A 12,299-nucleotide genomic window follows, 5' to 3' on the forward strand; every position below is an offset into this window, starting at 1 on the left:
CGCAGCAACAGGTGGCCCAGGCGCCTGGGGGTCTGGGTGGGAGGTATCCGGGGACCCGAGGGCGGGTCCTGCAGTCTCACCACTTCCCTATTGGCCACAGTCGCATGTCAACTCGATTTTTGTATCACGTATCCTTCCGCTACTGAATGTAGTCCTCCCCAAATGGAGAACCTGCCCGTTTAGCCTTCGTCGCATTTCCTTCTGAAGGTGCCTGCGGCCGGCAAGGACGCAGGGGGGCGGGACACAGGCAGCCGGGAGCCGGGATTGGGTGAGAGGTGGGGCTGCGGAGGGATTGCGGCGACGCAGCCTGCATAACCTTGAGGCGAAGGCAGTGGATTCCCGCACAGAAGCTGCGCGTCCAGAGACTTCTGAACCCTTTCTGCTTTACAGCGCACCCGGAGCCGGAGCACGCCGGAGGTGAGCGGACCGAGAGGCTGGGCCGGCGGTCCCCACTTAGGGTCCATCCGCCCGGCAGGCGCGGAATATGGGCCCTCCAGGTCACTCAGACTAGGAACGGCGCAGCATTCCGGGGATCTTGGATCCGGTCGGGGTTGGGAGAAAAAGGCTACTCGTGCACGAGGCCTGCTTCTCAAAGACCCCGCTCCCAAAGTCAGACGGGTCCTCCAGTCTTCCCCCACGCCCTCATGCAGGTTCCATCTTTTCTTTCTCAGTCTGGCAACATCCTCGCCTATTATTCTTAATTGGTTCCATCCTTGACTCTCTTTCCCTTCCGCTTGGCTAAGTTCGTCTCTCTTAATCCTAGTTCTTTCGTTTCCCTCATCTTCAGCCTCCGTGTCCCCCGCATTCTGTTGCTTTCCTTGTAACGTCCCCTTGAAACCATTCCTTGTGTTCTTCTCTGTCCGTTCTCCATTCAGGCTGGTCCGCGCTTCCCGCGCCGGTCCCCTCCTCATGGCTGCCCCTCCCCCCTCCATTCTAGTCACGTCCGCTCCTCGGCATCCCTCTGACTCTTTCATGCGGCCTGGGTCCCCGCCCCTCCTCCTCCGTTTCGGTCACGTCCCCGCCCCCTCTATTCTAGTCATGTCCTCTTGCTTCCCCCTTGGCCTTCCATTGCAATTCTGTCCCGCTTCTCCATCGTTGCTGGAGTCCCAGGTCCCAGTACTGGGCGGCCAGTGGGCCAGCGCCCTACGTGCAGTGGTCTGCGGATGGGCAGAGGCCGGTGAGGATGCCGTGGTAACCCGAGGGGATGCAGCAACTGCGCTGGGCGTCGCTAGCGGGTTATGTAATCTGGGTCTGCTCGGCTACAGGAGGGAAGGAACCGGGGCTGCTCTTGTGGCGCGTCCCTATTTTTGTGCAGCGGGGGGGGGGGGGTTTCTCCGGCGGCCTGTGAGGCCCTCTATCTCAGCCTCGGCCCTGCAGGGTGGCCGCGAAGACTCACGCACTCCATCCTGTGGCTGCGGGGCTGCACGTAGCGGCTCCCTCTGGACCCGCCCAAGTTTCTCAGAGGCAGCATCCACTTCCTTCAGCTATGGTTCACAGTTTTTACCAAATGCGCCCGGATGGTAGAAAGCAAAGGCCTCAGCGTAGGGAGAGGGAATGTTACAGGATAGGTAGGCAGTCTGTATTCACTCCAAAGAGGTATGGATCAAGGGTTATTGCAGGAAGCGGGTTGAAGACTAGGATTGCTAGAAGGGTCATAACCCATAAAGATCTAATTAGGGAAACAATTTATCATTGATCAGTGCTATAAAAAAGATACGAATTTCCTGCCGGGTGTGCACGCCTGTAATTCCAGCTACTTGAGAGGCAGGAGGATCACATTCATAGCCAGCCTCAGTGAGACCCTGTCTCTAAATAAAAATACAAAACAGGGATGGGGATGTGGCTCAGTGGTCGAGTTCCCTGATTTCAATGGCTGCGCCCTCCCCCCCCCCCCCCCCGCCAAAAAAAAAAAAAAAAGAAATAAAGGAAAGATACGAGTTTCCTAGGAGAGAGAGAAGGTCGTAACCACTCCAAAGTTGGCACACAAGGTTTGAAGAAGCAGGAAAGCACCTTCAAGACTGAAAGCTATTTTAAAACTCAGAGACGGGTCCTTTGGCTGCTTAAACCTAGGGCATCCATCTTGTTCTTTTTTCTAAAGAGCCTGATATCAAAGACCCAGGCCCGGTGGACGAAGGCATTCTGGAGTTGAAAATGGGCAATTGGAATCAGGTGTAACTACTAAGATGACTGATGGAAGAATTCATCCCCTGGGCCTGTTTGCTGTGGGAAAACTGGGAGTAACATTTTCCTCATGAATGGTGAAAAGGCTGGTTTTTGGGCACATCCCTCCAAGTATGTGGAATTAAGTGTCTAATCTCTAATGAGGTGTCCAGAAGAAATGACATTCATGTATTATTTTGTTCACTGCACAATTAGTTAATTCACAGTTGTTTCAAGGGTCTGAACTTCTCATTTTCTCATGCTTTTTTTTTTTTTTTTGGTAGATGGACACCAAATCTTTATTTTTATGTTGTACTGAGGATGGAACCCACTGCCTCACATGTGGTAGGCAAGTTCTCTACCACTGAGCTACAACCCCAGCCTCATACAGTTAATCTTTGGGAGTTAGACTCTCTAAATACTAAATAATAGCTCTTGGAAACAATTCTCCTGAGAGATCTTGGTACAGTGTTTACAAATTACAGTTACTTTGCACCTCTCTTGGAACAGAAGTTCTTTGGTCTCCTGAGAAAGGATACCTCTAGATAAAGGCAGGGGTGGGGGGTCAGCCTATGGTGTGGACTTTAAGGGTAGAAACAAACTTGCACCATACCAAAACTAAACTCTTTCATTCAGGTCCCTGATTGCTCCAAGGGGGTTTTAGGACTTGCTCAGCTAGCTTTTAGGGTGATGTTAGGATGGGAGGCAGGGGGAAGTCGCCCCCTTTTGGCAGTATTGAGGGTGTGGCCACTTCTTTGAGTACAGAGGAGGTCCTAGGTCAAGACCCCTGGGGCAGCATTGTTAGCAAATAATTTGCCCTCTGGTGGCCAGAGGGTACTCTTGGTAATGCAGTAGGGGCTGTTCTGTGGGGAAGGGTAATGTAACTCATCACCAGATCTGTGGGGGATGCTGTGTGGGCAAGATGACTCAACCTTTCAAATTGTCTGCTTTTGAGAGAATTCTCTTCCTTGGGTAAGTGGGGAAACTGCACTGTGGTTTTTGCAGGCTTAAAAAATGCTCCCCTCCCCTTTCAGTGAGTCAAATAATAAAACAGCATACATTTCCCCTGTTAAAAATGTCTCACTAAATGCAGAATGGTTGGTCCAGGTGTCACCAGGCTCTCTGTACTGCCCTAAGAGATTAGGTGAAGGGAGCTGTGCCCAGGTAATGCAGTCTGAGTCTTCTTTGTTGGGCAAGGCAGCCTCCCATGGGACATGAATAACAAATAACTTCTATGAACTCATTTCTGAGTTATTGTACTTAGCTGAAATATATGGGTATTCATCTCCTGTCTAGTTCAGCTGCTTTAATTAGAAGCCTTACATTAGAAATAGTTTTAGTGTTGAATTTATAGTTTTACAAACAGAATTAAGGACTGCATCCCCAGTAACTTCGCACATTTGATAGTTGACTCCAAACAGCAGCTTACAGAAGCTGCTTGTCTTTCTTCAATTATTGTGACATTAAGGTGGGGTCACAGGAAAACCCATTTTATTTCTTAAAGCTGTGTATTTCTTAACATTGAGGCACCAAAAGAAATGCGGAAATAGCTTTTGAGCAGGAAGGTAGGAAAAAAACATCTTGCAGCATTTGTAAGTTGTAAACTCACATTACTTATTACTTAGGTTTTAGTTTGCTTCAGCTTTTATGTAGCAAAGTCAGGATGTCCAAGACTAAAACAGATCAGGTTAGAGGAAAATGACTCATTTGACAATTACCTCAATTTCTGAATCACTCCAAATGCTTAGTCAAATCCTAGTTAACTGGTGTGCCGCAAGAATGAGTCGCCCTGTGAGCAGAGTTTTATTGTAACCTTGCTGAGGGTTTCTGTGAGATGTTTATGAGTTTTATTTGATTAAAAACTTAGAGAACATTGAGTTGTCATTTTTAATCAATTGTGGAACAGATAAAAATAGCTGATAGAATGTATTAAAATCATTCTTTTTTTTTATTTTTAGTTGGACACAATACTGTTATTTATTTATGTGGTGCTGAGGATCTAACCCAGGGCCTCACGTGTGCTAGGTGATCGCTCTTCCCCTGAGCCACATCCCCAGCCCAAGACCATTCTTAATACCATATTAGTTTCTGGAACTCACATTTTACACTATAGCCAGGCTTAGACTGAATAATTGAGTAGTCTAATTATTTGGGTCTCTTTAGTTTTTATTTATTTATTTGTATTTGGTGCTGAGGCTTGAACCTAGTGCTTCATATTTGCCAGGCAAGCCCTCTAGCACTGAGCCACAACCTCAGCCTTACTTGAGTCTCTTAAAGAAGCTGTTGGGGAGAAGGTGAGCTTGGGCTAGTGATGGTGTGCAGCCTCTGCTGACTCTTCCTGCCTCCTGGTGTGGCTACTCAGAGATAGGGGCCCTGGTAGGGCTGCAAAGCAGTGCCATGAGACCACGCCCCTGCAGTGGTTTGTGCCACTCTGCACGTAGGAGGGAGAGCTGGGCTGCAGTACCTCTGATGGCCTCTGAGAATCCCCCGCATTTTGTCCATAGGCAAAACTCCTGGGAAGCTCTAAGCCTCTCTTTCCTGGTGCCAGCAAGCAGTGTTTGGAATACAGGTTGGGGCTCTGGTGGGGAGATGCTACCACCAGCTCTATATACTAGGGCACTGAGGTTGCTGGTTATAGCATTTCAGAGTATGGACCAGCTTAGGGGAACTCTGCTGGCAAAAAAATTCTCTGAAGGGAATCCCATCCCTTCCAAACATCTTTAATTGACCTACAGTTCATATTTCTTAAACTTTAAACAATGTTTAAACTCTGGAAATTAGTGCAAGAAAATTTGCCTCAGCAGTGTCAGTCATGACACATAAAATGCAGAGTCTGTCATATCCATTTTGGAGAGGAGCCCAGGAGTTTTGATTAAGAAGTAGGGAAATAGAGACTTAAATCCTGCTATCTTACCCTTTGGTAATTAACATTAGAGAGCAGACTAACAAATATCACTTATCAGCTGGGCAAACATTTTTCAAGTCTGACAATACCAAGAATTAGCAAACATGTGGGAAGGCAGGAACTCACAGTACTGGTTGTTTGAAAGTTGATACAAAGACTGGGGTTGTGGCTCAGTGGCGGAGCGCTCGCCTAGCTTATGCAAAGCTCTGGGTTCGATCCTTAGCACCACATAAAAGTAAATAAACAAAAATAAAGGTATTGTCCACTACAACAGCAGCCAAAAAAAAAAAAAAAAGAAGATGATACAGACAGTGTGGAGAGTAATTATTAGGTTTAGTAAAATAGAAATAAACATTCTCCATAACCAAGAATTCCATTTCTGCATTTCTGGGATATATAGAAGCTCACCATACTATGAGTTGTTATGGGAGACATACTATGTTGTTATAATATTAATAGGGGAAATTGGTTTAATGCCCAGGACAGGTGGTTAGCTACCAGTAAGGGAATATATAAATGATCTCTTTGTGCAATGGACTGGTATGGTAGTTCACATGAACTAGCTGGATCCTTATACCAACTGGATGGATCTTAAATGTGCCGAGTGAGAAAGAAGTTATTCAGTGATATGCACAGTACTCACTTAGGATATTAAAAATGGCCAGTATATAGATAAACTGCATGAACTTAAATGAACTAGGAATATACAGAATTCATGTTAGTGATTTGGGTGCCAAAATTAACAATAAGGACTAGGGATGTTAAATGGGAAGGCTTAGAGGAAACTGGAGCGGGAAGAAAAATGAACTGTATAAAATTGTTATTTTTATTTTTAGAAAGTCTGAGGAAAATAGAACTCATTGTTAATGGTCAGTTCTGGGTGGTAGAAAAACATGTTAGGGATTTTTTTGTTGTTGTTGTTTTATTTTGTATTTTCCCTCCCTAATTAAAAAAATCCAAAATAATACAAGTAAACCTGTAAAATCTGCTTTAGGGGAGACACTGGTGCTAACTAGGTCAGTACTCTTGGATAGCTGTCACTGCTTTTTCTCAAGTCCTGTCCCCTACCCCAACTGTGGTGTAAGGAATCTCCTTTAAAAGCTGAACCTCACTTTATTCAGGCCATAACCCTGGCTTTAGAGGTCTCTAAATCAGGGTTCCAGGTTCCTGGCAGCTTCCAGAGTTTGGGAATCATGCCTAGAAGCACTATCCCATTGCTTAAGCTTATAAAGAATGCACCATGTGCCAACACAGCAAAAGCTTCTCCCAAAATTTCCACCTTCAAGGCTCTGCTCTGGCCATCTAGGATAGAACCAGGGAATCCTTGGCATTTGAGGGCATCAAGTGTTCTGACTCTGGACTTCCTGTCCGAAAACGAAAACTGAGTGGTAGTGGTCTTTCATTTAACATCAGTTTTTGTGGGTTTTTTTGCCCTATTCCACACTGTAGTTTGAAATAGTTCCTTAGGCTCCTGCTGATAGGTTTATGTCACTTGTTCTAACCCTGAAGAACATTGTCATCTGCCTCCCCCCATCCCCAGCAGGAGAATTTTTCTTGACCCTACAAATGGGTTCATTTTTTGTTTAGCTGGTAACACTCAGATGTTGCCTTCTGTTACAGGCCCTGCTTGATGTAGATAGTAGACTTCAGACTGAGATCTCTTCACTAAAGGAGATTTTATTGTCTGTACACAAACACATTGCTGTGTTTTAGGATGAACAGACCTTACCAGAGTCCCGTGGCTAGCTCATCACCCAGTTTGTGTTTCCATAGTCAATCTTGGAGACTACTCTTCCCTTTTCCATCTTGAGAAAGCAGGCTGACCTGAATGCCAGCATATTATGGTACAAACCTTTCTGATGGATGCTGGAGTTCTGAAGAGTTGAGAATTAAAAGCCCTTCATGCTGACATGGAAAACATGAAGAGCTTTTGTATGTCAGAGCAAGGAACTCTTGGGCCTCCCAGCAATATTTGAGGAAGAAAGTGGGCTTGAAGTGCCATCATTATTGGGTTGGTCTGTATGATGAGGTTGGTATTGAAGCATAATTGGTACAGAGAGCCCTGCTGATTGAAAATTGGCTTAAACAGATGAAGACTCATAGGCCAAGTTAGTTTATTAGGGCAGAATGATTTTGAATCATTGTGAAATGTAGAGTTGATGGAGTGAAGCATGAATCTTTTCCAGCATGACCTGACACTAGTGCTGCCTGCAAGAAGCAGAGCATTTGCTATTTTTTTATATGGTTCTACCCTCTGGTTTTTGAGGAATGGTCAAAGAATTGTGTCTGGCACAAAGGAAACTAATATAAGAGACAACTAAGATGAGATGGGAAAGGGTAGAATTGGGCACCTGGAGTTAAGCTGTGCTGTGCCTGCTACCACCTGTTAGCCCAGGCTAAGCCCTCGAATGGTGTCTCATTTCTCACAGAGGAGAAATGGCTCTGAGGAAGATCCTACTGCAGGGGCTCAGGCTCAAGAGTAAGCCTTTGCCAGTACCTGGGCATGGTGTTTGCTGCTATCAGGGAACACACCAGGCTTCCATTCTCAACTGGAGGTTGGCTTTGCATGTCTGTGCCTCCTGAGGAGGAGGATGCAGTAGTGAGTCAGACTGGCATGGGTGGGGCCGCATGTCCTGGCAGACACTGTCCAGGCAGCCGGCAGGCAGAAGAGGAACATTTCCCAGAGGTACACCCTAAGAAACCAGGGCTGCTTTCTGGGGCCAGGGGAGATCCTAGAGGATGTTTTACCAACAACTCTAGGTGAGAAGTAGGAGGGATAGGCAGCTTATGTTGGGGAGCAGAGGCTTTTTTTTGGAGAGTCAGGAGGGCTTTTTGACTACTGGTGTGTAAATCTACTAAAAATCCAAACACATTTTCATTTCTGTACTTAATAGCAAAAAAGTAGAGCTTATAGACTTCAGATTTAAATTTGAGATGATGAAATAGGGTCTGTTTGACGCCAATATATAGTTGCTAATGGCATTATCCTGGTCCTGGAGACAGCCCTGCTATACCAGAACATCCTTGTCACAAAGGTACTGTGCTTGAGAGTAGACTAAACAGGAAAAGAAATTTGCTGGATTTGGGCATGGAACTAACAGACTTTTGGCATGGAATTGCCCTTTGGACTGTATTACTTTTTTTTTTTTTTTTTTTTTTTTGCCTCAAGGTTCTCAGTGGATCAGGGTTGACCTTCCTAAGTCATTGAAAGTGGCCTACAATGCTTCTGTGGTTTAGGGCCCAAGGCCTCTGCCACATTTAAGCAGAATATTTCTGAAGGAGAGAGCAACAGTTAATACCTGGAACTTCATATTTCTTTTAATTCCAACAATTGTATAGGTGCTTGTAAATATATTACTTAAAGAAAAAGTATACATATAATTCTTCTTTATAAAAATATTTAATGTTAGAAATTTTATTAATAAGGAAAAGAAAAAAAATTTGCTGTAGTTCTGCCACCCAGACAGCATACTGTTAAAAAAAAAAATTGTGAATTTTCTGTTAACTACAGAAGCATTCTAAGAAATTGTTTTCTCTGTATCATAGCTGTACCTTTAGGAGTAGCTTCTGCTCAGACACCTGATTATTAAGGTAACTTTCCCTTTACCCCCAAGAGCTTTAGTTACACTCGGCTTTTACCTTAATCCTTGTACAGTTCTCCAGGGCAAACCTTATTCAGCTCTGAGCGATGTATGCAAGTGGGGCCAAGGAGCGGCCAAGGTGCTGAGCCAAATAAAGAGGGATATATCACCGAAAACCCAAGCCCAGGGAACCAAAGGTATGACTTGATAATGAAGTGGCCCCAAGCTAGTCTTTGAAGGAAGACCAAAGGTCTAGAGGAGAGCCAGTTGATGGGTTTTCAGGAGAATGGAATGAGTGACTCTGTCCCACTCATCTGGATCTTGTGTTCTTCACAGTACGGTCTTTGGACTGAATGACATTCTGTGGAGGCTATGGCAAGGCCTTTGTGTTCTGGTTGGCCTGATGTGCCAACTCAATGATGTTCCCTTAACAGCCAGATTTTCCTAAGCCCACCTGGGAGCCCTGAAGGCTTATGAGCCATGCCTCAACCATGAGTGTAGATCAAGGGGCCCTGTTAGTAATTTAGGAGTTCCTCAGACTTGGGGAAGCTGGAGAGGAGGTATAACTTTCAGAAAGGCCTTAAATTAGACAGAAGGTCATCACACTGAACTGCCTCCAAGTACTAGAAGCCAGGAGATACAAAACCAATTAGTCCTGGAGGAGAGGACTGACTTTCTTTTTGGTACCTAGTATATAGAGGGGTGGGAAAAGCTAATTGAAATCAACAGTATATTTTCCACCAGGAATAGTTAGCTAGTATCTTAGTTCCCCTTTAAGAGTTTTCAGTTCTGAGCTGGGCATAGTGACTCAACACCTGTAATCCCAGCCACTTGGGAGACTGAGGCAGAAAGATTCCAAGTATGAGATCAACCTCAGAAATTTAGTGAAGCTGCCTCAAAATAAAAAAGGAGTATAGCACAGTGGCACATGCCTGTAAACCCAGCAGCTTGGGAGGCTATGACAAAGCCATACTTGACTTTGGTGAGGTGCTTAGCAACTCGGTGAGACCGTGTCTCTAAATAAAATACAAAATAGGGCTGGGGATGTGGCTCAGTGTTGAGTGCCCCTGAGTTCAATCCCCGGTACAAGGGGAAAAAAAAAAAGAGTGTAGAGGTACCTCAGTGGTAGAGTGTCACTGGGTTCAACCCCCAGTACCACTGCAGGGGGAGGTGAAATTTTAAAAATTCAGTTTTATAGTTGAAGGCTTGTAGCCATCAGTTTTCCATGACTGGTCACTACTGGTCGCAAAGCTCATTGGTCCTTTACCAAGCCTTCTTGGAGATGGCAGAGGTGGTTTAGATGCATGCTGTCCCTGAGTAAGGGTCCTTGATTTGAGGCCCTGAGATTTGGGGAAAGGTGGAGCAGGGCTAAGGACAGGCTTATTCCTAACCTTTGGCCAGAGCCTTTTTTAGAGTAGCCCTTGTTCTGAGGACTTTGAGAAGAATGTCCGGCTTCTGGTTCACATCCTTCCCTGATAGTTCTTCAAATGCTGCCCCAAATCCTCCTCTTAATCAGCTAACCAAACACTGGAAGCTTCTCCTGAATTCTTCAGACTCTAATCAGGTAACTCACCGGCTCAGTGAGTTTAGTTGTAGGTCAGTAATAAAGTAAAGCAAAGGTCAGGACAATTGTAGGGATTGTGACCTGGGCTGGTTAATTGCCTGGAACAGATGGTCCTGTTGTTGAGAGGCAGCACACTTGTCAGACTTAGAAAGAAAGGGAAGCAGGTGGAACATTAAAAATTAGTTGGGGAAACATCATTTCCTTATTGGGGCTATCTTATTAATATAGTTGTAAAAATTTGACATTACCTTGTGTGTGTTACTAGGGATTGAACCCAGGGCCTCACATATGCCAGGCAAGTGCTCTGCCACTTAGCTACGCCCCCCCCAACCCATTTGTAGTGACTTTCTCTATTTTTTGATACCAGGAAGTTAATCACTTTATCAAAGGCACTTAACCACTGAGCTACATCCTCAGCCCGTTTTTTATTTTTCAGACAGGGTCTTGCTAAGTTACTGAGGCTGGCTTCAAACTTGCAATCCTTCTTCCTCAGCCTCCCAAGCCACTGCGATCGCAGGCATGCACTATTTGCTCAGTTTGTAGTGACTTTAAAACTGAATCAGTACCATTGTGATTATCCTTGGTTTTATTTATTTGTTTACTTATTTTTAATATTAGTTGTAGATGAACTCTTTATTTTGTTTATTTTTATGTGGTGCTGAGGATCAAATCCAGTGTCTCACATACGCTAGGCAAGCACTCCACCACTGAGCTACAGCCCCAGCCCTATCCTTGATGTTGCTTTGCATACATATGAAACCTCTCAGACCAAAACTAGGGGTGTGTGTGTGTGTGTGTGTGTGTGTGTGTGTGTGTGTGTTTCTTTAGAATCCTGGGTTGAAATATTTTGAATTCAGGGTTCTCTTTCTAGTTAAACTTTTCTTCCTGTTGATGGGGACTACATTTTGTTCCTGAAGAATAAACTTAGATGGCACTCTGAATAGTGAAAGCAGCTAGGATTCTGGAGCTAAGACTTACTGGGCAGTGGTTGTTTCCACAACCAGGGAAATTGCTTGGGTTTGGGTGAGAACTGTAAAAGGGCTCTGTGGGTGCTTCACACCAAAACAGATATTTGTAGCTTTGAGACCACTTACCATACAAAGATCTATACTTATTAAGGAGCTAAAGTATGAGGTACAAACAAGTTGTGTGTATCACTGGAAGATTGGTTACAACTTCCTTTTGTGAAAGTTCCTTCAGTGCATGTAAAATGGCGTTATTTATAGGGTTGGTGGGAAAGCCATCAAAAGTAGATTCCAGCCCAATTTAAAAGAGACCTTCTTACTCTGAGTCCCTGGGAAGGACATGGATTTGGTACGAGTTTTTAATTTGTTCATTAAGGTTCTTCCCATTTGCTCACAGTTGTGGGAACCCTTTGCCCAGTTTGAAAAATGCCCACATAAACAGAGCATGTCTGGCCTCCCTGTGGCTTGTGCACAAAGCATGCTTATTGAGTTAATGTGTAAGCAGGAGATATCCTCCTGTGCCAAGTGGCATATTAACCACTTCTCAATCTAATTGCTCTCTCTCCAATTACCTCGGACCCAGGACCTCAGAAGAAGCCTCAGCAGCCATGTCGAAGCCCCATAGTGAAGCCGGGACTGCCTTCATTCAGACCCAGCAGCTGCACGCAGCCATGGCTGACACGTTCCTGGAGCACATGTGCCGCCTGGACATTGACTCTCCACCCATCACTGCCAGGAATACTGGCATCATTTGTACCATTGGTATGTGGGTGTGTCCCTCCCTCAAACACAGACTTCATGTGACAGTGGCTAGTTCTCTCCTGAAAAGACTAAACAAATGTTGTAGCACATAGGTGCTCAGTGAGATGCTACATAGATTTCTTTTAAAATTTTTTTTAGTTGTCGATAGGCCTTTATTTTTATTTTTTTATATGTAGTACTAAATAATTGAACCAGTGCCTCTCAAATGCTCAGGATGCGCTCAAACACTGAGCTACAACCCTAGCTTGCTACAAAGATTCTTGTGGGAACTGGGGTCAAAAGAAGTTGCAATAAAGTATCCTGTATTTTCTGCTATAGGCAAAATTTAGAGGATGTCCTTTCTTTTTTTTTCTTTTTTTACT

The 12,299-nt window shown here is 44.8% G+C and overlaps 1 protein-coding gene across 3 annotated transcripts in view; it reads left to right on the forward strand.

Moving 5' to 3' along the window:
* Nucleotides 1-261: 261 nt before the first annotated feature.
* Nucleotides 262-12,299, forward strand: part of PKM (pyruvate kinase M1/2) — a 28,537-nt gene continuing 16,499 nt past the window's right edge. The window contains exons 1-3 of one of the 3 annotated variants that reach the window (XM_081292102.1): nt 293-417; nt 8,721-8,843; nt 11,759-11,937. In XM_081292102.1, coding sequence (XP_081148228.1) covers nt 8,758-8,843; nt 11,759-11,937 — 265 coding nt within the window. In that variant the 5' untranslated portion in view covers nt 293-417; nt 8,721-8,757. Of the gene's footprint in view, nt 418-8,720; nt 8,844-11,758; nt 11,938-12,299 lie in introns of those variants that run through there. The other 2 variants (XM_081292101.1, XM_081292100.1) reach the window with 2 other exon arrangements.

Source organism: Spermophilus citellus (assembly GCF_964194105.1).
Source record: "Spermophilus citellus genome assembly, chromosome: 4".
Classification (NCBI taxonomy): domain Eukaryota; kingdom Metazoa; phylum Chordata; class Mammalia; order Rodentia; family Sciuridae; genus Spermophilus; species Spermophilus citellus.